Below are 26843 nucleotides of genomic sequence, written 5' to 3'. Positions count from 1 at the left end.
GGGGTTTATTTACTAAAGCTGGAGAGTCCAAAATCAGACTCCCTTCTGCATAGAAACCAATCAGCTTCCAGGTTTCATTGCCAAAGCTTCATTGAACAAGCTGAGGTTAGAAGCTGATTGGTTTCTATGCAGAAGGGAGTCTGATTTTGGACTCTCCAGCTTTAGTAAATAAACCCCATGTTGTCCTACCAACCACATTCTGTGTGTCTCTGCTGCTAGAGGTTCCTTTCCCATCTGTGAGTGACTACGGCTCTGCCGGGCACATGCAAACTAGACCCTGTTTACTGGGTTATGTGTCGGTTGTATTCTGGGTTCATACAGCTTTGAACAGCTCCACCATGGGCCAGTAGAGGTGGCTAGACTATTTTGATGTGCCTGCATTTCGACCACTGCACGTGAGTGCATTAAATCTTTTAATTTTCCTCCAATAGATGGTTTTACACTTTCTTTCTTTCTTTCTAAATCTCTTTTTTACATTTGTAGTAGGTAGTGAATATTGTAATGACAAATTACAAAAATTAGTAGGTAAATATGATGTAATAAACTTTAATTATATAATAAAATAATTATTTCATTTTTGTAAATTCTTGTAATGTTTTTTTTTATCAACAGCCTCAGTATAATGGCACTCTAAAGAAGGAAACCAAGCGCTTTAGCTCACAAAGTCAATTTGACAACTGGGGTCGACAGCAATTCATGTCTGTAGGAGGTCCCGTAAGTCCAGGAAGTGACTATGGCTATATGCAAACTCTTAAAAGCAGTCGAAGTGAGCCAGATCTCACAGGTCCAAGCATAAGACCTGCCCAACGCCGCCAGACTGTGTATAATGCTCAATACCAGAATCCACAGCAGCAACGCCGTTCTGTAAGGGGAAGTACCAATAACTCAAGCTTCTATAGCCAGCAAAGCTCACAGTGGAAGACAGCAAATATGCCAGCACGCACACCATCTTCCATCTCGACTGGACAACGTCAACCGCTGTACTCCACGATGCAGAGATATGAATCAGGATATGCTCAGAAGCAGGAAACCTATGCACCTCCACAATTGCCATCCAGGTAAGTCAGTAACAATTGAATACTGTAATTCATACATATCATGGAGTTAATATGTAGAAAGTGATATAGTTATCAGAGAAGGACTAGACAAAGGGACAGTGGGATATTTGACCCTCCCAGGCCTTTACCAACAATATACACTCACTGGCCTCTTTATTAAGTACACCTGTTCAATTGCTTGGTAACACAAATTGCTAATCAGCCAATCACGCAATGCATTTAGGCATCTAGACGTGGTGAAGATGATTTGCTGAACTTCAAACAGAGTATCAGAATGGAGAGGAAAGGGGATTTAAGTGACTTTGAACAAGGCATGGTTGTTGGTGCCAGACGGGCTGGTCTGACAGTACGGTCAGAATTTGGCATAATAAACATGAAAGCATGGATCCATCCTGCCTTGTATCAATGGTTCAGGCTGGTGGTGGTGGTGTAATGATGTGGAGGATATTTTCTTGGCATACTTTTGGCCCAGGGTACCAGTTGAGAATTGTTTAAATGCCACAGCCTACCTGAGTATTGTTGCTGAACATGTTCATCCCTTTATGACTACAGTGTACCCATCTTCTGATGGCTACTCCCAGCCAGATGATGCATCATGTCACAAAGTTCAAATAATTTCAAAATGGTTTCTTAAACAGGACCATGAGTTCACCATACTCCAATGGCCTCCATAGTCACCAAATCCCAATCCAATAGAGCACTTTTGGGATGTGGTGGAATGGGAGACATTATCATGGATGTGGAGCCGACAAATCTGCAGCAACTGCGTGATGCTATCATGTATATTAATATAGACCAAAATCTCTGAGAAATGTTTCTAAAACCTTTTTGAATCTATGCCATGAAGAATTAAGGCAGTTATGAAGGCAAAACAGAGTCCAACCTGGTACTAGCAAGGTGAACCTAGTAAAGTGGCTGGTGAGTGTATGTTGGGCTGTGAGTGGAGAAACTCCCACATTCAGTCCTCAATAAGAGTGGGGCCTGCAATTCAGTGATGGCTATCTAACTAGCAGCAGAGCTGAAACCCTCTCTCTGTGGAAGCAGTGGTCTCATTACAGAGCTCCCTGCTGAGTCAGGCTTATAGTCATACAAAGAACAAAGCTCATGCTCCCCATTAATCGGTGAGCACTGGCTCTGACTCATGGCAGGCAGTTGCAAAAAAGATCACTGCTTCCACACAGGTCCCACTTAGACTGCAGCTGCTTTTTAAAGAAAACAAACTAAAAGCATTTGCTCAACTTTTGTTTCGATGCATCTGGATCGCATTTATCTCATTTTAGCTGAAAGTTTATCTGGGCAATGTCTTTCTTCGTAGCTTTAAGATATGACCAAATGCAGAAAGGCTTTAAAGTATGTCAATGATGGAAAAATACAAAAATGTGAAATGTGTTGTGCTATTTGTTAAAGAAGTGGAATGAGAAGGATATTTGTGATGATGGCATGGTATTTTATTTGGTAGTTTTATTAGGTGTGTCCATGTCATTTTCACAGAGCAGCAATCATGTCAGTCACCAATGACTTCCTCTTTAACAATTCATCCCTTACAATCGCCCTTTTTTGGGATATATATGTATAATGGGTGTTACAATGAATTATGTTTTTTAAGACAACACCCACCCCTTTAATGATGGCCATCAATCACTGTGACACTGGGCCAAACGTTGTGTGCTGTGCTTTGTTTATTCAACAGGAATCTGATCCTAGGTTGGTTGTTGTTTGTCTCCCAGGCCAAAGATTTCCAGTGCTTCCCTGACAATTAGAAGGGTTGCACAAAGACATGTCACAGATTAAAACCTTGAACATTCCATGGGGACTTTTTTTTCTAAATTCAAAGGCAATGATATAGCTTCCCTGGTCAACATTACCCAGTGTTATTGCTTGTTAATATTTAGTGCCTCATCCAGCCCTTTTTGTGAAACAGTCTGCTTAGCTGACTGAAGCTGACTAAAGACTATTTAACTTTTTTGAATATGGGTTCAAAGGTGATTGCCTGAAAACAAGCAATCTACCCCTCAAGAGTATAATATATCACTTGAATTGGGTGAAATGTTTTATGCAACTGAGCTATAAATTAAATTAAGTTAAGGTTATTTTAAAATCAGTTGAAACCATAAAAAATGTTATTTTGGTCAAGGCAATTTCAATCTCATATCCTTTTATCCTCCAGTTAATCAAAACAAATTTCAGTATTCAGTTATCCAGGATTTTGGTTCCATCTTAAACAACATTGTATACAATTGTGGAAAAGCCACATGTATGGCAAGCTTTACAGGAGAGCTCATTTTTTTATATATGGAGGTTAAATGTCTTTTCCTCTTGAGTCTTTAGTAGTGACCTTAAAGCAAACCTTTTCTAAATCCATGCAGGCCTGTTCACACAAGATTGGTCTGTTGCGGTGCATTTAACGGGTCCTAAATGCAATCTTTAAGCCAACGCCTGAGGGGGCAGTTTTCTGCTCAGTTAGAACTAAGGATAAGGGAATGTTTTCCCTGCATCAGACATCCAGACTTCAGCTGACAATTTTTCTAGAGAAGGGTTCATTAAAAAAAAGTGGTTTTATTGGGTTTTATTGCTCTGCAGAATACTACATTATTTTAATTACTTCTTCTTTAAAGCATAGGTGCACCTTAAAACAAAGTGCACTTATACTTTTCACTCCCTTCTCGTGGCCTAACCTCCCCCTCTACAGCTGAATACTTACCTCAGTCCACCAGCCATAGTGTATATCCAGCCCTGCACATCTTCACTGTTCTTGCTGCGCTTGTGCATTACCAGTGTAAGCAAACAGCAGAACTGCACTCATTGGATCGAAGTAAGTATGTATATGTGGAGAGGAGGGGTGAGTTGGTTTAGGTCAAGTCAGGGAAGGGGTCTATAAGGATAAATGCACTTTGCTTTAAAGTGCATTTATCCTTTAATACTACTTTTTTTTCTCTACTGATCTATTATTTTACACATATATATTAGGATGGAGTCCCGTGATGAATTTGATGGACAATCTATGACCATAGAAAAGGCAGTGGAACTTCTTTCCTATGACAAATATCAGACTTCTGGAGCAAACTATATACAACATACATGCTATCAAGATGAGAATGCTAAAAATGTGGTACGTACATAAATTAGAGGAGATAACACTTACAAACTTTTTCAATAAAAATGTCAATAAAAATCCTAATTTCTTGTTCGTGTTCACTGCACCTATCTTGCCCTGGTATGGCTTTGCCAGAGCTGAATCCTAACTGATTGCTGAAGAGTTGCTGCACCTAGGAATTAGCACTTATAACTATGTACTTTTTTGGTTTTATTTAAAATATATTTTAATATATGGAAATGTTCCCCATTCCTGTGTTTCCAGCCATTTTTCCCTTTGTGGTACAGCTTTTAGACACAAACTGCATGGCAAGAGCTTATCTATTTGTCCTTTTGATTATCATTGAAAGTGAAGGCTATTTGGTGAAGTCATTGCTATATCTTTGGACAGGTCTATTTTGTCTTGTTAGAGACTAGCTATAGTCATGAAAGTGTCACTCTGGTATCCTTCTCTCATACCTTCAAATTGATAACACCCCTCTCCTAACAGCTCAAGTTCCACACCTTTGTAAGAATACTTGTCTATTCCTTATCAGATTCTGCCCTGTGAATATTTGAGCCAAAGATATCTCTAAAAATAATTGTGAAAAAGTAAAATATCTCCACCACATATGACATATGTTCTAACAAGGGATTAGACAATTGTGATATGCATGTACATTGGATTATGTTTGGACTGATTGACATTTTTTGCAGGAAATGATGTATATGCTTATATATATACAAAAAAAAGTCTCTGAAAATCTAGCGAAATGACAGAAGAGAATAGATATATTTTACTACATGTAATGGGGTGGATTTACTAAATGTAATGGGGTGGATTTACTAAAGGCACATTACTTTGCAAGTGAAGTTACTCCAGAGCTTTGTAAGTAAGGGGAAACAGTGCTGACTTCCATCATCCAATCATGTGCAAGCAAAAATGCAGCTTTTTAAATTTTTCTTGCATTTGATTGGGTATCCTTTGTAAAGCTAAGCTTTACCTCTTTTACTAAGCTCTGGGGCAACTTGCAAAGTATACTGTCTATATGCTTAAAGTGGAATTATAGCCACTACTTTTTTTCATTTTGGAAAGCGTAAGGGAAAGTTATAATCCCTGTCAGGTTTTTTTTTGCTATTTGTGTCCACATCAGAAGATTTCCCCTCTGTCACTTTTCTGGGGACAACCCAAAATTTGGGATTTTCTTTTACTTTCATTTGCAAGGATGATGCTAAACAGGACTAGTAAAGAGGGTGAATCTTCCTAACAGGGACCCAGGCAGCAATAACAACCTGACAGGAGTTCTAAGCTAACTCCACTCTGGCCAAAACTAAAAAACGTTGCCTTTAGCTCTACTTTAAGTATATCAACCCCAATAATTCTGTATTTTTCCATATTTAGGTTTCTATGCATTACTGTTGAGAGAACTGATCCAAAATGGTAGAGACCTACCAAGAAAAAGGGCTTCAGTGAAATACCAAAGGAGAGAGGAATGGGAGGAGGGTAGACAACTTTAACCGCGTAAGAACCGCCCTATAGCAGATAGCAGAATCATGGCAGTAGAGAAGGTGATTGGATATGGTCCCCCTAGGAACACGTCAGGTTGCAACTGCAATCTTTGCTACCCCTGTTCATTTGTTACTGTCTAAGGGTTTGCTATTGGGTATTAAGCAGTACAAAGGGGCAAAATTGAGTTTTGACTGGAAGTTGTTATCTTTTGCTTGTATGAGGTATCTAATTAGTCAAACTTAACCTAAATTGTCTTTTTGTAAACAAAACAATAATATAAGCATAATGGTTTGCTTCTGGGATCTCCTATTATAAACAGGTATTTTTTGTATCTCTAAGAAAGATTACCATGGGGATGACTGTGCTCATGAGCCTTTATATTTCCAAAATCATGCCTTAATGTTTTTCATGGTATCTGTCCAGGTATACCAGCACAATGGAATCCAGAAGCTAATCACTCTGTTAGACAGTCCCAATCAGAATGTACAGCAAGCAGCAGCTGGTGCACTAAGGAATCTTGTCTTCAAAAATACCCCAAATAAAATTGAAACAAGTCAGAAAGGAGGTGTCCGTGCAGCTGTCAACCTTTTGAGGAGGACCCCCAATGAAGAAACTCAGAAGCAACTAACAGGCAAGTGTCTGAACTTTGACTTAAAACTACACATTTAGGTTAACTGATGTGAAATTCACTTCAACCTTTCATGTACAACGCCTTTTTGTTTTTTTAGTAGTTCTCTCTCCCTTGCTCTAAATAAAAATAATAATAATAATAATTACATCATATGTATATAATCTGTAGTTTTCTGGTACAATCATTTTTATTGAAAGGTTTGTATATAGCAAACAAACTGGTCACCTACACAGGGGGATCACAACTGGAAGCATAAGCGGAGACATAGGTGGGATCATATAAAGCATGACAATTTTTGTGTGGTAAACAATCAATAGGTCAACCTCGTGGTGTGGGCCATGGATCCGTGTGAAATACCTAGGTCTGGGGGCCTAGGGGCATACTAAAGAGAAACAAAAATGAGAAAGAAGAGAAAGAAAAAAGAAGAAAAAAAGAGGGGAGAGGAGAAAATATGGGGAGGGGTAAGGTTCCTGCAGGCTTGGATACACATAGAGTCAATTATAGGGTGTCCAAACTGGTCAGATGCAGGGTGGGGAGAGCATATGACCACCACGGTTCCCACACTTTAAGAAACTTAGCATGGAAGTCATGTTAGATGCTAGACATCTTTTCTTTGATCATGATGGAGGTCAAGCTTTTCTTTACCGCAGCAAAAAAAATTAGGTTTTCTTCCAGACATCAGTTATGGCTCATATGACAGCAATAAACAAAGAGGTTGCAAGTTTTTATTGATATGAACAAAAACCCTGAATCAGGCAATGCATTACAGCCAGCTTGGAGTCCTTGCATATAAGAACATGAAATAAAGTGTAGATGAGCCCGAAAACCCTGGACCAGAAGCACGGCAAGTGTGGACAGAACCCCCAGATATGAATGACATCTCTATGTGGCTGCAACTTCTGAAGCACCTATCGCTGTATGATGGATTTGAATTTGCTATATGAGCCGGAACCCAATACCATCTAAACAGTACCTTGTATGCTGCCGCTAATGTGGCAGTAATAAAGAAGCACTTCACAATGGAAGAACAGGCCTTACTCCACTCCTCAGGGTCAATAAAGGTTGATAGGTCAAGTTCCCATCAGGATTTGTAAGAGGTAAAATCATTGAAATGATTTTAAAAGGATAGGTAAAGTTAAGTCTTAGGGAGGTTACCCAATAGCAGAGTTGGGCATAATGAAAAATCTCCACAGGTGGTGCCTCGTAGATCTTCTCAAAAGAGGACCAGGAAGGAAAAGTGCGGAGTGTGAGGAAATGGTGAACCTGTGTGAAATGTTCCTGGTTGATCGAGACGTGGTGGGAATGAAGGGTTATTGAAAAGTGGAAGAAGGGGTAGAAAGGCTGTGTAGAATGAGGGGGCTTAGGAAGGGAGGGCAGAGTCCATGAAGGAGCCACAGTAGGGCCGACACTGCGATTTGCGAGCGATTAGGGATTTCTAAGAGCACCCACAATGGGACTTCCATAGTGGCATGAGCTGGTCAATTGGGCGATTGCGTTGCCATGTAATATTTTACTATATTAGGAACCCCAAGCCCTCCTCATTGTCTATGAGTGCAAAGAGTGGAGCGTAGGGTTTGAAAGTAGTATAGGATTCTCTGGAGGATAGTCATTTTAAAAGCGTGTATGCAGCCAATCCATGACAGAGTGGGGAAATGCCATGATTGCATGAGAGAGGTGACATTTTGAAGGCGTGGGTAGTAATTGTTCACAAAAAGAATTGAGTAAGTGCAGGTTAGTTTAACTCCCAGATAATCCAGATAATCTGTAGTTTTCATTGCTGGGTTTGCCTAGGCTGGGACAGTGTTCGAAGCCTCTGGAGCCCCCAGTGCTCTTTGCGGTCAAGTGCATGCACCCAAAGGTGCAATAGAGGATAATAGCTGTGGCTGGTATATGCTTCCACCTAGCCACGGAGAGTGTCATTATTTCCAATTACATTTCCTTGCACATAAACTGAATTTCAAGAGTTATAGAAGTGCCAGAGGTCTGAAACCATGTCCAAAACTCCCAGGCAGGTTAAATAGCTTTTAAATAGCTGAAAGTTTAAGGTACATCGGTCTGTTTAGGAATTTTCTATCTAGGTGGGGTGAAATCAAGGTACCATATTTACATAAAGTGCACTTATCATCACATTTTGTGCACAAACAAATCAATGTGTGGTTGTGTATGTACACAGGATCTCAGGAAGATTGCCTGTGACATTTTCATGCAGATTAAAGGAACAAGCATTTCTATATTCAGTACACATTGGTCTTTGTAGCCATTATCAAAATAATCGTATACTTTTCATAACAGTTTGGAGAGCATAGTGACTAAATGGATAGCATTGTTGCTTTACAGTCCTCAGATACTGTCTATGTGTGGGTTTCCTCTAGTTGCTCTGGTGTCTTTTCATAACCCAAACATACATAACATAAGGTTTATTGGCTTCCAATAGGGTTGTCACCGCATCCCTTTAAAACCAAACACATATTAATTACACAAGTTCTGAGGCAAATTTATTGCAGATAAGGCACTGAGTGAGTTTAATTATCACCTTAATCAGCCACAGAACCTGTGTAATTAATATGTGTTCGGTTTTAAAAGGATGAGGTAGCAACACTAGCTTCCACCCAAGCAGGTCCTGCTGTGTGCATAATACAGTGGTAGTGACACAGTCGGGTTGCTTTACTAAAACTGGAGAGTGCAAACTCAGAGGCAGCTCTGCATAAAAACCAGTCATCTTAGAGGGGTTATTTTTGTCAAAGCTGCACCAGATTTTGCACTCTCCAGTTTTAGTAAATCAACCGCCGTGTATTATGTTTCTTTGAAGGTTAGAGTGTCTTCTATGAAGTGTTAGGGCATAAACAGGGGCATAGTCTACCTGGGTGTTATGTGTGCTTGAAACACAAGTCAGCAAATTGCCATTGACTCCAATGGAACAGTACAGCTGACAGTTCACAGGCTGAGTTCAAACCAGGGGCAGACTGACCATTTGGAAACTCGGGCACTGCCCAAGGGCCCGGGGTCAGTAGGGGGCCCCATGAGAGGCCCCTGGTACCTTTTTCATAGGCTTTTTTGAGTTTGGGCAAGGACACAGGGGCCCCATGATCCCCTATTGCCTGGGGCCCCATGAGTTGTCAGTCCACCCCTGGTTCGACCTGCTTTGCATTGCCCTGAATGTGTTTGAATGCAGCATTTCCTACTAAGGTACATTTAAACTGCAGGCCAAACAGGACAAAACACAGCTTTCTTGTTAAAACAGAACTACACTGCATCTGAGCACCACAAACTAAGAACACGATTTAATTCATTTTCAATTTTCTAAGCAAACGCACCCATATATCCATGTCTCTATGCTATATTCTGCTGAAAAATCAATTTGAAAAACACCCCCTAGCATTTCTGGCTGTGGCCATCTTCAGTATGGGCAGATGATTCATGTAGCAGTTGCTTCCTGCAATCCATCTGTCCTTAGCTCAGGCATACAGGCAGGAGGGTTTGCATAGCTGAGCAAACCCCTCCTGAACACTCCTAGGATATATGACATCCTTTGCCTAGGCCTGGAAACCAGGAAGTAACCGAAGAAACGTAAAAATGTTTGAAACAAAACAAATAAGATATACATTCTTATCCTTTTACTAATGCTAGCAGCATAAGGATTAAGCCTGGGTTCACACTGATACGGTCCGCACCTCAACAGAATCTAACCTCGTTCATGCGCACCTCTGCAGGTGTGTATGTTAAGTTAACTACACCCCAAAATCGGTCCGCAAAACGCAGTGCCATGTGCAGAATCTGATAGCATAGGTGTGAATACCCATGCGATTCAATTCTAGTGTGGACCCAAAAAAGGGTCCTGTACCTTTTTGGTGCGGATGAGGTGCAATTTGAGCCATACACAATTTGCATGTGATTTGCACAGGAATCCGATGCTGTTCCTGTGCGAATCAAATGCGATGTACCACACCGCATGAGTGTGAACCTAGCCTAAAACATAGTGTTGACTGGTAGAGTGAAGTGCAGCTACATTTGAATGGAAATGGCTGCATTTGGAAAGAATGTCCTTTAGCATGAGCCCTTACAAACTATATTGTTTGTATACAAGTAACCCAAATTATTTAATACTTAGAGAGGCCATTAACTTGTCTAATTTTGTTATAGTAGCCAAAAGTAGTTGCTGCTCTCTGAAATGTTTTATACATGCTGCATGAGCATTTAGAATTAAAAAGATGTAAATTAAAAGCATCCTAATTTTATACTATTCTTTATAAGTGACCCCGACTTTTCTTTTTGTACTACAGGTCTTTTGTGGAATTTATCTTCTACAGACCAACTAAAAGAGGAACTTGTTAGGGAAGCTCTCCCTGTCCTGAATGAATGTGTAGTGATTCCATTCTCTGGCTGGACAGAGAATTCAGTGCCTGGTCAAAAAAGTAACATGCACCCTGAAATATTTTTCAATGCCACTGGGTGTTTAAGGTAAAAATGTCAAAGAACAAGTCTTTTGCTGTTTACTGCATATTATTTCCTGTAATGTACACAATGCTGTCAAACTTTCCCTTTTGTTGTTTGTGCTGCAATGTAACTTCTGATCATCTTCAGGAATCTTAGTTCAGCAGAGGTTGGTCGTCAAACTATGCGTAACACTCCAGGCTTGGTGGACTCTTTGATGCATTACATTCAGAAACAAGTGACCAATAATAACCCAGATGATAAGGTAGGGGGTTGAATAAGCTCTGTTAAGTTAGCGCTAAACAATATTAAAGTGTTACTAAACCCACAACAGTAAAATCAGTCTGTATATGCAGTAAAGCATGCTTGTTATATTCATTGTGGAACCTAAGGGGTTATTCCTCCACATTGAGTAAAAAGGTTGTTAGATCCTGTCTTCTCTGATCTTCCCCTTCTTCTACTGCCCCCAATCTATATGCTAATAGTACAGAGTTCTTGGAGTCACTCTGAACATGCTCAGTTTAGTGTGGGAAGGTGCATGTGATCAGCAAAGGGCCAATCAGCACTGTCCAGACAGAGGGTTAGGGGTTATGCAGCCTCATAGGACAGCCAGAAGAAAATGAAGACTCATCCTATAAGCTTTCACCAGTGTTCAGCTAGACACAGATAGAAGTCACAAGACTACTATATACTGCTGATGAGAAAAGATATTTAGCAGTTTATATTTACTAAAATAATTGCATTTCCATGTCCTGTGCAGATGCCGAGTTTGTTGTGTATTGCTAGAGAGTTTTTTTTCTTTTCTTGGGATAGTGCATGTGATCAGCACAGAGCCAATAAGTGCTGCCCAGACAGAGAGTTGGGGATTATTCAGCCTCATAGGGCAACCAGGGGAGAATGAAAACTCCACCTACAAGTTTTAACCAATGCTCTGCTAGACACTGAAAGAAGTCACAAGACTGCTCTAACTGTTGATGAGAAAAGGTTATTAGCCGTTTATATTTACTAAAATAATTGCATTTCCATGTTCTGTGTACTGTGGGAAACCAGATATAGTGAATGCAGGGTCCTGGGTTTAATAACCCTTTATGTTTGTGTTATCTTTGCAAATACCCTAACTCTTTACTATTATGTTGCTTTTCTAGTCAGTGGAGAACTGTGCTTGTATTCTGCATAATCTCTCTTACCATTTGGATTCGGAGGTGCCCAATAAGTATTCCCAACTGAATGAGCAAATGTTGCGCAACCAACAAACAGACAAAACATCTACTGGCTGTTTCAGCAATAAGAGTGAGAAGATACAGGTAAAATATTCCCGTTTTACAGTATCCATATACTTCAAAGCAGAGATACATTCTACTAATGTTTTACAGAAACAACAACTTCTATCTAGACATGTGCATGCTGGAAATGGTCATTTCATTTCATTTCGGATACATTTGTTCATTGAAGAATTTTGCTTCGTCACATTCGTTATGTTGACCCAATTTATTTTTGGGATTTGTTTCGCATCTTCAGCATTCATTTCGTACATGCGTTGGTCTGGGTGGATTCAAAAGATTTAGCAGTTTTTCCTGAAGATTGCTTTATAGTCAATATATTATCGAATCAGACAGATTTGAATCGAAAGGATTTGATATTTTCGGAGACTAGTTCAACCCACCAAGGGAAATGGCATGAGCTGATTGCACAATATCGACTGGCGTCATGTGCATCCAAATTAACAAATGGAATGGAATTTAGATTCATTCTTTATCTGAATTTGAACTATCGATCGAATCTGAAAATTGAATTAATTTCCCCATGGCCCCGATATCGCATCATGTGACGTCACGTAAATGAAACAAAAGAAATGAATGCATTTGTTAATTTCGTTATAACTTTTTTCAGATTCATTGTCATTCATTACTATGTCCATGCAGAGATTTGTATACATCTGAATCTACAAAAAATACAATTTCGTCCGAAAAACTAATAGAAACAAAACACTTGTCTACTTCAAACTGTCATACTTGGTAGTGACGTAAAATTGGTAAATAAGTGTTTCATGATGTTTTATTGGTTATGCTGGAACCATACCGTAATCAGTTGTCATAACAAGTCCCATCTTTTTTTAATTTATGTAGCACCCACAAATTCCCAACTGTTTTACAAATTACATAGGTCATTTACAATACTCCCACTGTCTGAAGTCGAGTAGACCTAATGTAACATGGAGTATAGAGGCTTTCACACACCGTTGATGCACATGCATTGAAAAATCTAGAAATGTATGGTTCCATACTGTTGCAAATATGGCAGCAGTACAGAACAAGTAACATTTACCTTTTGACTTGCAATTAGATTTTACAGTATGTAACACTTTTGGATATAGATGCATTACAGGATTGACGGTATTCTGAGTATAGGGTGTATTTGCATCAGGCAAAGAAGAGCACAGAACATATATTGCTCATGTGTCTTCTGAGTTTACCATGCTCCTGATTGTATCGCTCCCCTGTTGTCACATTCTATAACTTAGTACTCTCTCTAGCTGCAGCCTCATAATATCGTTGGGAGGTCTATAATTTTCCTGCTGTATACTTACCCTTTTTAAATAAATATCTCCTAATGTTAAGAATATTGAAAATGATTCACGGCCTGTATTATGTAAATCAGTGTTTCTCAATCTTTTTTCTTATTATCTCTTTTATTATTAATTTTCCTTTATATAAAAAATTTGACAACATATATAACAAAAAACATAAATACATAAATATCAACATTATTATTCAAACACATCCCCTCTTCTTCCCCCCCAAAAAAAAATTTTAACAGGATTTTTGGTACTATTATCATCTTAACTAAATTTATTCATCCAATCCATGAAACCCAACCTCCTGATGATCTTCTTAACTCATCTTTAATTTCGTTTATTAATGGAATATAATTAGCTTGATACAAATCTTTTATTGTAGAAGTTAATTTTATTCCCAGATAACTTAATTCTCTTTCCCTCCAAATGAATGGGAAGTCTTCTTGTAGATTCTTCTTATCCTGTTTTGAAACATTAATATTTAATATCTCTGATTTTGTAGGATTTATTTTTAGGTTAGATAGTTCTCCATATTGTTTTTTTAACTTCATTAAGTTGGGTAATGTTATTCTAGGATTCTCTATATAAAATAGCATATCATCCGCATATGCTGCTACTTTATGTTCTACTCCTCCTATTTTAACTCCTGAGATATCTATATTCTTTCTTATTGATGCTAATAATGGTTCTAAGTACAAAGCAAACAATAATGGTGACAGAGGGCAACCCTGTCTAGTTCTATTGTACAAACCAAAGGATTCAGACAGAGTCCCATTAACTTTCACCGCCACAGAGGGACAACTATAAAGCCCCTTTATCCACTTCATCATCTTATCTCCGATTCCCAAAGCCTCCAGTGTGTTTATCATGAACCCCAATCTACTCTGTCGAAATCTTTTTCTGCCTCAATTGACAATATTATTGTTGGCTGTTTACTTCTTTTTACCTTTTGAACAGTGTTCTCAATCCATTATCTTTCCCTTCTCTTCCTGGTATAAACCCTACCTGATCTAAATGTATCCATTCCGGCATCAGCTCCTTCAACCTAGTAGCCAGAACTTTCGCATATAATTTAGTATCAGTATTTAACAATGATATGGGTCTATAACTAGCACACTGAGAGCCATCCTTTCCTTCCTTAAGAATAATAGTTATATGGGCATGTAATGATTCTCCTCTCATTCCCATTCCTTCTCCCAACGCATTCATATATCCACAGAGTTTGGGGATTAATATCTCTTTGAATTTTTTGTAATACTCCACCGTATACCCATCTGGGCCCGGGCTCTTTCCTCCCTTCGTACTTTTCAAATCCTCCCTAATTTCGTCCTGAGAAATATTCCATTCTAATTATATTAATTTTTCTTTTGCAGTCTTTGGTAGATCTGCTTCCACCAAACATTCTTGCCGTCTCCTATTCTTATCTTCCTCTATTACATTTTGTTTCATGGGGGTTCACATTATACAGCCCACTATAGAACCGTTGGAAACTTTCATCAATACCAGTGGTGGTATAGACTAGGTCTCCGTTCTCATCCTTTTATTTTTCTACATAGTTTTTTTACTTCTTTTCCTTCAGTCTCTTCATCATATATTTATCCGGTCTATTCCCCCACTGGTATCTTTCTCTTGAAACTCTATTAAAGATTTTCCTTGTTTCTTGCTCTTCTGATCTTTCAATTCATCTCTTTTAAGAATTATCTTCTCATATAAATCTAAATCCTGCTTTTTTTATGTGCTTGTTCTAATATATATATCTCTTCAGTTACCTCTTTTAACCTCTTTTCACGATCTCTCTTTTTTTTTTTCCTGCCGCAATCAAGATTCCTCTCATATATGCCTTATGTGTCCCCCATATCGTTGCCAATGTTACTTCCTCTGTTTCATTTATTTCAAAAAATTGTTCTAGCTCTTCCTTTAATCTTTTTTCTATATCTGGGTCATTTATATGAGTCTCATTTAACCTCCACATAGCCCTTCTATTTCCTTCTCTACCCATTCGTAATCTTACCTTAAGCGGGGCATGATCTGAAATAGATATAACCTCTATATCCGATTTAACTAATCTCACCCTTTTTTCATTCAAGGCACCCTTTAAAATTATGGATAGTCCTGAGGGACACTTTAAAATTATGGACAGTCTTGAGGCACCCCATTCTAAAATAGGGTGCCTCTAGACTGTCCATAATTTTAAAAGGGCACTCCATTCTAAAATACTTTTATATACTGCAGCAACATCCACACATGTAGGGCACCCAACATTAGAGGTGATTTATTCTTCCAAAGCAAATGCACTTTTGTACACTGGTACTGACTAGTATTCCAGTGTTTCTCTTTTCCTTCAGTTTTTCTCCATCACTGAGCGAATGTGACCCCAGCACTGATGGAAAGGGACAGGGGAGGATCAAACTAGGATGCTGTGCAGGCAGCTGACATCCTCCTTATCAAATGATGATGTCATTGGTTGTCAGGATACCAGCGGCTAGAAGGTCGTAATGGTGCACAATGAAACCCTATGGCTTTGTGTACCTAAAATGCAGGCTTGTCCCACCAGCTGGCTTGTATACAAGTTTTGGGCAATTTTTAGGCATTTTGCCAAGGCTCCCCTGAAGAAACCCCAAGGCACCCTGGTTGAGAAAGGCTGATGTAAATAACTACCAGCATATGTTCCTGACAAGAAATGTGAACATGAGGGAACTTCTAACTGACCCTTCTGTGCCTTGGGGCCACAGTGCTATTCAAACATATTTGTGGAAACATCTCACTTTTGAAAATTGCCAATATCTCATATGTTAGTATCACCTTTGATTTTGTGTTCTAGAGTATAACTTTGTTTAGAGGATATGCTTACCTCTGTCATTGGTTCATGGAGGGTTGGTGCAACTGTTTCATCTCTTAGTTGTAATTCTGCCTCCTGCTGAGAAGATTCTGCTATACTTTCTTTCTCAGTTTCTTTGGAGGGTTTCAAAACTACTTCATTAGTCAGTTCATGCCTTCCTAGCTGTTCAGGAGAAAGATTTGGATCGAGTATAGAATTCTTCAGCTTTGGGTCATAATAGGGGAACTATTCATTTTCCACTTTTTTGGAAGAGTTTAGGACAATCCACATAGTACTCATCGTATCTGAATATGTGCTCTCTGCATTATTGCTGTCTTCCACTCTTGGTCCTAGTGGTAATTATTTTTGGCATATCTGGCGTTATACCTTTTAAACGCAAATCATTGCCAGTTTGGAATGAATCACTCTTGCTGGTTTGTTGGCATTTTCAGGTTTTACCTTATAGATATGCTCTTATAATATCTGTTCCCTTACCTTGTACACTTTCTTTTCCCAGTGTGTTCATTTTCCTAGGCCTCCCTTTTCTGACATATTACTTACAAGAACTTTATCTCCAGACTGCAGTGCCACTCTTTTAACACACTAGTCATAGTACCTTTTTAAAAGAGTTTCTGGCCTTGGTGTTGGCTGGTCTCTGGCGACTGTTATTAAGGACATCTGAGGGTTTCTCTTTCACAGTTTGATCGATCTTGGCTGAAACTGCCTTTTCCTTGTCTTCCCTTTGCTGTTGAGGACAGATATGTGTAGGAGATGCAGCTATGATCTGGTGTTGCCACATAATGTTGTTGAGCCAGCTCTGTCTATAGACTGTGTGCCCCTTGTGACTTGCGAATCACATATGACTTATTACCATTTACTCTATATACCTTTCTTGGGTGAAAGTATAAGTTCACCTTTTGTAACATGTTACACCCATATAAGCATCCCCCCCAAGTCCCTGTTTTGACAGCGAGTAGGGGATCTTCTATAAATTGTAGTGCGTCTTGTGATCTGAAATACCAATTACCTAGCTACCAGCACCCCAACACACTTTCATACACTTGTGTATCAATTACAACAATACCCCCGCTCACTGCCACTATCTGTGAATTGGAAAACTACAAGTCCCTACAAGCCTTTGAGGCTGTCAGTTTCTAGTTCTAAATGACACTGGTGAGCACTGTGGTAGTTCATTGAGTCTCCCTGTCAGTGTGTATCTGCTTGCCCATATGAGGTATGAGCAGACAGATACACTGACAGGTCTGCAGGAGTGATCGCGAGTGAAGTGCTTTCAAGTTAAAAAAAAAATAAATGCACATTTTTTTACCTGCAAAAAGATGTGCATTTATTATTTTTTTTTTTAAAAGGTGAACTTATTCTTGAGCAGATTCCCTTTTTGGTCCCCCCACAGGTGAGCCAACCATATGCCCCTGAGATGCAACTTTGGGGTTTTTCTTTGGTAGGAGTCTATACACCTATCTATTATTATTGTTTTGGCATTTGCTATGTTATGGTTCTTTCTGCTTGGCACACTGACCTGGTGTATGAAGTATATGTAAACACTCACCATATAAAACAACCCATTCAGTTTAACCACTTTACAACCATGCTATAACCAAATGATGGCTATAGTGCAGTTGTCCAGTTCTGGGAGGGCTTCATATGATCCTCCCAGAATGCACCTCCCAGAGTTCACCTGGCACTGTCAGTGATCTCTGTGTCCTGCGGACACAGCTGATCACATAACATGGTAAAAGGACAATCACAGCAGCCTTTTACCACATGGTAAAAGCTGTGTCAGCTGTGGCCAGCTGTGTCCAGCTGTGTCCAATGACACAGCAGATCACAAAGTAAATACAGTTGCCGATTATCAGCAGCACAAAGTAATGCCGATAACCGGCAGATGTCACATAGAACATCTGCACTGATCATCAGGGCACTGATCATCAGTGACCTGATGATCAGTGCCGCCCATCAGTGCCCAGCAGTCCCGCTCACCAATGCCCAGCAGTTCCACTCACCAGTGCCCATGAGTGCCACCCACCAGTGTCCTTCAGTGCCACCCATCAGTGCTGCCCAGCAGTTGCGCTTATCAGTTCCCAGCAGTGCCACCAGTCAGTTCTGTCAATCAGTGCCACCAGTCAGGGCCACCCATCAGTGCCCATAAGTGCTGCCTATCAGTGCCACCTGTCAATGTCCATCAGTGACGCCTATCAGTGCCCATCATTGCTGAATATCAGTGCAGCATCATCAGTGCCTCCTCCTCAATGCCCACCAGTGCCGCCTCATCAGTGCCACCTTATCAGTGCAGCCTATCAGTGCCCATCAGTGCTGCCTACCAGTGCAACCTCATCAACGCACATCAGTGAAGGAGAAAAATTACCTGTTTGCAAAATTTTATAACAGAAACAAAGAAAAACTTTTTTTTTCAAATGTTTTGCTCTTTTTTTGTTTATAGTGCAAAAAATAAAACACCCAGTGGCGAGTAAATACCAAAAAAAAGAAAGCTCTATTTGTGTGAAAAAAATTATTAAATATTTCATATGGGTACAACATTGCATGAACACGCAATTGTCATTCAAAGCGCAACAGCAATGAAAGGTGTATAGATATAAAAATATTATTAAAAAGAAAAAAACTTGTATTCCCTGTTTTATAAGTGATCACACATCCTATACGCTCCCTATGCAGCTGAGAACAGAGAGCTGAGGGAGGAGAAACAGCTGTAGACTGAACAACCCAGTAAATGTCTGTGCAGGTGTGGGGGGGCATGTGAGCAGAAGTCTGATCTTTGGAAGAGAGCACACTGAGTTCCTAGCACAGCTAGAGAATTGACCATTCTGTGCTTTCAAGCCTAGTGTGGTCAGTTTTTAAAAGGTAGGCAGAAGGACTGGCAGGAACACCAGGGATTTCAGACAAAGGAAGCTATACAAAGAGAACAGGATATTTTTTCATACAACGCATACTTTTTATTGCTGTCTGCGACCCCATTAGGGAGAGTCACCTTTTCTATTTGTCCTTTCGATTATCATTGAAAGTGAAAGTAAAGGAAATTTGGTGAAGTCGTTGCTATATCTTTGGACAGGTCTATTTTGTCTTGTTAGTGACTAGCCACTCTGGTATCCATCTGTCAAACCTTCAAATTGATAACACCCCTCTCCTAACAGCTCAAGTTCCAAACCTTTTTAAGAATACTTGTCGATTTCTAATCTGATTCTTCCTTGCAAATGTTTGAGCCAAAGATACCTCTAAAAATAATTGTGAAAAAGTAAAATATCCCCACCACATATGACATGTTCTAACAAGGTATTAGACAATTGTGATATGCATGTACATTGAATTATAAGCAATACAAAGAGAACATGATACTTTTTCATACAAGTACATGGTACATCATGCACATCTTAGGAATATGAAATGTTGAGTTCACATACTCTTCAAATGATCTTTAAAAAATATGAAATATTCCTTTTCATAATACCAAATTCTTCTATGGGGGTAGAACTTACATTTAGCACATAATAACAATTACATTGTGTTTTCCATAGAATAATAACTTTGAGCTGCCACTTCCAGAAGAAGATGTTAATCCTAAAGGGTCTGCTCTGCTGTCTCACTCCAGCGCTATAAAGACATACCTGTCTCTTCTGGGACAGAGTAAGAAGGACTCTATATTGGAAGCAAGTGCTGGAGCTCTTCAGAACCTGACTGCAAGCAAGGGGTCGGTGAGTTACTGAAATGCAAAGGAAGTTAAAGCAATATAAAGACCAAACACAAACATTTATTATATTGCAGCTTACTAATGTGATGGTTGTATTAGTTCTCTTTTTTTAGGCTTTCTTCCTTATATTTTCACCCCAGAATCCTGCCAGTAAGCCAGATGTTTTTAACAGAACAAGCTGTCTTGAAGATGTAGCAGTTAGAAGGTTGAGACAAACCATATGCTGCTGACAGACATGCTTACAATGGTCCACTTTTATTCATTTATGTAAAACCTTTATCTCAAAAGGAACAAAACTGTTGCTATAACTGCTTATGAAGTGCTGGAGTTCAGCTTCAATTAGATAGTGTACTTAAATCTAACACTCCCTTCCTCCCAGACTGACAATTCTACTGTCCACGGGTGCCTCTGTTGCGCCTTCATCCAGAGTGTAGACACCCTAATAGAGGAAGTGTGTTACTGGCCAGGACCCAAGATGAAAACAGGAAAAATAGCCTAAAAAGGAAAACTATATGCAACCACCACATCTAATGATTAGTAAGCTGCAATATATTACATTTTTGGTTTGGGGTTTAGTACTGTTTCAAGTACTGTGTCAGCAGCTGCAGTGTTAAGCCCAAAGCTGTTGATGGCAACTCTTGGATAAGGTGCCAGTGTTACCTAACCCATTTATTAACAGTTTTCTGGACACTAACGGTGTTTATCTTTACCCTGGCCTTGCATTTCCTCCCAACTCCAACATACATTAATTGATCTTTCAGTGCTCACTGGCTTTCAAGTATGTGTCTGATTTAATCTAAATGTAATTACTGCATGATGAAAACTCATTAGTTTTTTCCTAATTACTGTGTTTTTTGTAAACTGTAAATGAGAAGGGGAAATTACAGTCTGTTTACATCTCTGCTGAATATGCAGTACAGATCTGCCAGTCTAAGCACAATACCAACACACATCTGTTTCAATGGCGAATGACTCAGTGCTATGCTATGTGTAAGATACAGAGTTTGAGAAAAATCTTTTCTTTCTTATGGTTATGAGTAACCTTGCAATCTGTCTGATTTTTATGCCAAACAGAACATTGCCCAGGCCTTATGTGTAAAGACTGTGAATGGCCCAGTAAAATGTCAGAGAGCCTTCACAACAGTAATCTTGTAAAAACCTTTCTTAAGATTTATTTTTATTTCCAGATGTCTAATGGGATGAGTCAGATTATTGGTTTGAAAGAAAATGGACTCCCACAAATTTCACGATTGCTTCAGTCTGGAAATTCGGATGTAGTAAAAACAGGAGCATCTCTGCTAAGCAACATGTCTCGTCACCCTTCTCTGCACAGAAGCATGGGTAAGCAACACAACTATGTTTACCTCAGTCCTCTAACACTCATTCTTTTATGAAGCTCCTTCATTTTGCCACTTTACATCTTATATCAGGTACCCAGGTGATTCCAGATGTTTCTCGCCTCCTGTCCCAAACCTCTACAAGTGCAACAAACTCAGAAGATATCTTGTCCTCAGCCTGTTACACCATGAGAAATCTTGTTATGTCCCAGCCTCAACTAGCAAAGCAAAACCTTTCTACCAACCTAGTGGGAAATTTGGTCAATATGTGTAAGAGTGGGTAAGGAATATATGTCTGAAGTATTTAGTAGCTTCTTAGCTTTCTTAGCCTTCCTATCCTTCAAAAGTGTCTTTTTACCTCATTTAATTTTTTGGCTTGTCAATTGATGGACTGTGCAACATTTTCTAAATTGATATATATATATATATATATATATATATATATATTTATTAGTAGCCGTACAGCCACCATTTCCATACAGATCCATTGTGTCACAGTTGTGTAAATATGTATATATATATATACATATTTACACAACTGTGACACAATGGATCTGTATGGAAATGGTGGCTGTACGGCTACTAATAAAGCTGTCAATAGGCCATCTGTGTTCACAGGTGAATGAATATAAATATTAAAAGAAACACAGACACTCACAGGACTTGCCATGTGTTTTGTGGGTCTCAATAAATGACAACTTGAGTCCCATTTGTCTGTTTGCTACAAGGTCTATTCTTTTTGAGCTGCACATAGGGTTATTGCTTAGCCCAAAAGCACGATTTGTTTTTCTCTTTTAGCCTATCCATAGCAGTTACTGATAGAGTAGCTAATCTTTCAAGAAGCTCAGTATTTCAAAGAATACATGAATCATTAACTCTGGTTTCTAAGATCTTATTATTATTAATAATTTTTTTTTCTATAGAAAAGAAGTCAGGGGGACTTTATAAAAAAATCTTTTGACACTGTGGTACAGTCCAAGAAAGCATTTTTTGAGACGGATTCGTAGAGTGTATTATCCCATTTGTAAATCATTTACACATTTTGGTTGAGACTATAGACTATTCACTTAAGCAAAGTGGATAAGCTGTGTTTACTTTGAATACCCAATCACATGCAAGAGAAATGTAAAAAAAACAGGATTTTTTGCTTGAAGCTGATTGTGCGAATAAGTGAATGCAACCTACCAATAGGCTCTGAACAGTCCATAAGCATTCCAAAGATATAAAGATTGTTTCATAACCAGATCACATTTTAATGGGTGACTATAATACAAGGGATCAATGTGAATTATATCTTTTAAGTTTATGGTTTTAAACTAGTTTATATATTTGTACAGTTTATATAAACTTAACTTTAAAAATGAATATTTAATACAGAGTTCATCCATGACACTGTGGTCACTGAACATTATGGGTTATCTAAAAGAAAGCTGTTTGATTTCATACCCTATCTCTTTAACTGAATTTCTTTTAATAGCAGACAGAAAGGGGGAGGGGGCATGAGTCACTCCTGTGGCTTATTTAGTCATGTGTGTTATATGAACCTCAACTATTGAGCTCAGTAGACAACATGTGTTTTAAGTACACATAAGAAAAAAAGGCTTATCACATTCCTGCATGTTTTACAGAGCTTCACCCAAAGCTGCCGAAGCTGCCCGTCTTTTCCTGACAGATATGTGGTCCCAAAAAGAGTTGCAGGGAATACTTAAACAGGTGAAGGAATTTTCTACAGTCCCATGCTTACCATAGATAAAACAGATGTGATTCAGTAATTTTCTCTTCTTCAGTTAGTTCTTGATAAACCACAAACAGCAAGCTATCTAGCTGTTTACCTGTGTTTCATTTGCATGCTATAATGCCCAAATGTTTTAATTGTACTGTCAGTTTTGTTTAAAGTATCATGTACCCAATGTAATACACTGTTTGGCTTATTTCGGAAATTAATGAGCAGTTTGCAAAGTTCATTAACCTAGGGCAATAAGTCAGTAATCACCTCTGTTATAGCTTGGTGAATGGCTAAACCTTTTTAGAAGGTATTGGCTTGTTAAAGAACTCTGCTTCTGCCAGGTTTGATGTCTCCATTTTACCATAAAATAACAAACTTTTTTTCTCAAAACAGCAAGGACTGGATAAGAGTTTCATGGGATCACTAGCAAGTTCTGCTCTTCGAAACACAGTTTCACGAATTTTTTAATTCATATTCTAAGGACATCCTATCTATGAGGTAAAGAAACAGCTTTCAAAATGTACCCTGTAAGGAGAGTTTGTTGACTAACATCCTCCAGTAATTTCTTACCCTTTATGTTACTGCCTTTGTGCATATCTGAGCATTATCCATTATGCTTTACTGTAAGTATAACATTTAATGAAGAAATGACAGATACAGATAAAAATATATGAAAATAGTACAAGAAAACTGAACTAAAAATGCTGTTTCTTCCACGGGTCTCTCCATTTTATATGGCATGGCACCGATGACAAGATCAGGTGAATGCATAATGATGCTCTAAGACTAGACTGTTATTCCAAGTTATACAGTCAGGTCCATAAATATTGGGACATCGACACAATTCTAACATTTTTGGCTCTGTACGCCACCACATTGGATTTGAAATGAAATGAAAAAGATGTGCTGTGCAGACTGTCAGCTTTAATTTGAGGGTATTTACATCCAAATCAGGTGAACGGTGTAGGAATTACAACAGTTTGCATATGTGCCTCCCACTTGTTAAGGGACCAAAAGTAACGGGACAGAATAATAATCATAAATCAAACTTTCACTTTTTAATACTTGGTTGCAAATCCTTTGCAGTCAATTACAGCCTTAAGTCTGGAACGCATAGACATCACCAGACGCTGGGTTTCATCCCTGGTGATGCTCTGCCAGGCCTCTACTGCAACTGTCTTCAGTTCCTGCTTGTTCTTGGGGCATTTTCCCTTCAGTTTTGTCTTCAGCAAATGAAATGCATGCTCAATCGGATTCAGGTCAGGTGATTGGCTTGGCCATTGCATAACATTCCACTTCTTTCCCTTAAAAAACTCTTTGGTTGCTTTTGCAGTATGCTTTGGGTCATTGTCCTGCAACATTAATGGAATGTACCAACTGACAATGGATTAATCCACTGTGTTAAAAAAAAAAAACCTAGATACCACTGTGTGACAGCTCACACTCAACTATGCACAGCTGTTTGTGCCTTGTCTTCATCACTCTTTTTGCCTATTTTAGCTGATAATTCATTGGGTTCAATTCACTAACAGATAAATACCGCATTAATTTTTGAGTTAAAATAACTCATGTGGTATTTACCTCAAAATTAGTCAATTCACTAAAGAAACATGCATTATTTACCAAATGCATTAACATTTTGTGTTATTCTTGGTGTTGTTTTTTCACTTTTTTTTTACATGCTAATACTGCACCAGAGGAAGAAATAAATGGACACAGAAATACTATGAAACCGTGAAAACATCCTAGTGTGCTTTCATTCACAAAAAAGTCTCCCTCTGGTGAAACGTTACAATTTATCTTCCTTCCTGAGCTCAGGGCATAACATTTCCACACTGATACTTTGTGTACTTTTAATTTGCTAGTCAATTCAGAGTTCCCCTCATTGTTATTTTGTACTTTGTTTCATATACCAACTGCCTACTGGCAGGTGATCAATAACGAATGTTTGTGCTCTTTAGTGAATTGACTTTAACGAATTATCTCTTTTTTGTGGTATTTATCTCACATTTTTAACAAATGTCCGGTATTTCCCTCACATTCGATAATTTTCTTTGATGAGTTGACTCTTTTATCTGATGCAATATTTCTGAAAAATGGGTCATGTGACCTTCATATCACATGCAAAATTCTTTAGTGAATTATCCTTTAGTGAATTGACCTTATAGTGAGAAATAATGTTCTTCCAAGCTACACAAGCTTTTCAATGGCTAGATATGCCTCTGCAATAAAATGGTATAAAAAACCTTAAATGTTCTAACAATGAAGGAGATTTTTTTTTTTTATTAAAGCTAGAGCACAGTGAATCTTGTGCAGCTGTACATAGTAACCAATCAGCTTCTAACTTCAGCTTGTTCAATTAAGCTTTGACAATATAACCAACAAGCTGATTGGTTACTATGCACAGTTGCACTGGATTCTGTGGGCACCAGTTTTAGTAAATCTCCCCCACTGTATTTAAACTATTTAAATAAAAATGTTTTTGATAGCAGTAGGTTTTACTAATGACGTGATTCCAGTGCCTATGAAAATGATTCACATATATGAATATACAGACAGATATAGATAAATATAGATATGTTTATATAGACCAGTGCCGGGCAACTTAACTTGTTTTTCCCTCAACAAATGTTTCTTAAATTTGTGTTGTTCAGTACAGTAAAACCTACAGTATAACTTACCATGTGTTACAACAATGCATGGTAACCAATGCATTCATTTTGAATGACACTCCTACTCATTGTTGCAGTAGCGGGCAATGCATCTATGCTGCAGCTCAGTACAATGCACATGCTTTGTATTGTGGTGTGCTGCATAAAAAGTTGGACTTTTAATCTATCCGGGTGCTCTAAAATCTGTTAAATTCTAAATGACATTGCACTTGCTTATGAAGTAAATACAACTTTCACCCAAAATAGCCAACAAATTGGTGTAAGCCAAGGATAAATTGGTAGAGGGTTTTTTATATTAATTTATTAAATGTATCAATATGCTTTTTTTTGTAAATTATTTCTTCTTGACAACTGGCAGTACCAGGTGTAAAGCCCACTGAAGAGACTATAACTATAGTGTGCAGAGGTTTGGATCACAGTGGGCCGAATGCAGCCCCGAGATGCTTGTTGGGCACCAAGGTTTTGCACTGAGAGTAAACATTTTACTAAAGCAAAAATAAACTTTCCTTTTTATTGCAATCTCTATATTTAGATGAAAATGTGCATGCACTGAAACCTGCAAATATATCATTCTATGCTTTTTCCAACAGTTAAAAGTATCCTTTGTAGATTCCTACCGTACATTGGCAGCTGAATTCCCTTGACTCAGTATGGCTTTAAAACGTTTGAAGATTTTTTCTCAAAATATCCATGGTTTTAATTCTCCGACCGAGAGTTCTAAAGTGTTCCATCATCTTAAGTCCCAAGACGTGGACGTAGTCTGCCTACAGGAGACAAGATTTTCTCAATCCTCCGCACCGCGCTACCTCTCCCACTATTATCCGACCTTTTTCTCTGCCTCGGCCCTTGAGAAGCATAGGGGCGTGGTGATCGCTTTAAGACGCAATCTGCTGTTTACCTGTAACCTGGAAATAGCTGACCCCACCAGTAGGTATTTGCTCCTCTGGGGTACCCTTTGGGATCAGGATGTGACACTGGTGGGTTATTACGCGCCAAATAGATTTCAACACAAATTTTTTTCTCACTTGCTGAAGGTGATTTCGCACCACCAACGTGGTATCCTCTTATCGCTGGGTCATTCGAATGTTGCTCTTAATTCCTCTGTCAATCACCATTACCCGAAGGGAGCGACACCTAGCCACGACCTTTCTCAGGAATCTAAATTGTGTGCTACGCTGCAAGCTTATGGTTTGGTTGATGTCTGGCGGAAAATGCATCCTACGTCATGGGAATACACTTTTTATTCGGCCCCACACTTGAGCTTTTGTAGAATAGATCACGGTTTCATTTGC

General features: G+C 38.8%; 1 protein-coding gene across 2 annotated transcripts in view; it reads left to right on the top strand.

Annotated features, from left to right (window-relative positions):
* The window catches only part of PKP1 (plakophilin 1), a 100797-nt gene that overhangs the window by 59585 nt on the left and 14369 nt on the right, over positions 1-26843 (top strand). For both annotated transcript variants that reach the window (XM_089654103.1, XM_089654102.1), the window contains exons 3-13: positions 613-1058; positions 4026-4167; positions 6064-6271; positions 10552-10729; positions 10853-10967; positions 11848-12006; positions 19644-19820; positions 21004-21157; positions 21247-21433; positions 22782-22866; positions 23273-23377. In XM_089654103.1, the coding sequence (XP_089510229.1) occupies positions 613-1058; positions 4026-4167; positions 6064-6271; positions 10552-10729; positions 10853-10967; positions 11848-12006; positions 19644-19820; positions 21004-21157; positions 21247-21433; positions 22782-22866; positions 23273-23347 (1926 nt within the window). In that variant the 3' untranslated portion in view covers positions 23348-23377. The remainder of the gene's footprint in view (positions 1-612; positions 1059-4025; positions 4168-6063; positions 6272-10551; positions 10730-10852; positions 10968-11847; positions 12007-19643; positions 19821-21003; positions 21158-21246; positions 21434-22781; positions 22867-23272; positions 23378-26843) is intronic.

Source organism: Staurois parvus, unplaced genomic scaffold (assembly GCF_062004578.1).
Source record: "Staurois parvus isolate SC_StPar_1 unplaced genomic scaffold, SC_StPar_1.0 ptg000744l, whole genome shotgun sequence".
Classification (NCBI taxonomy): Eukaryota; Metazoa; Chordata; class Amphibia; order Anura; family Ranidae; genus Staurois; species Staurois parvus.
Note: the sequence above shows the minus strand (reverse complement) of the source record. Positions and strands in the feature narration are given on the sequence as shown.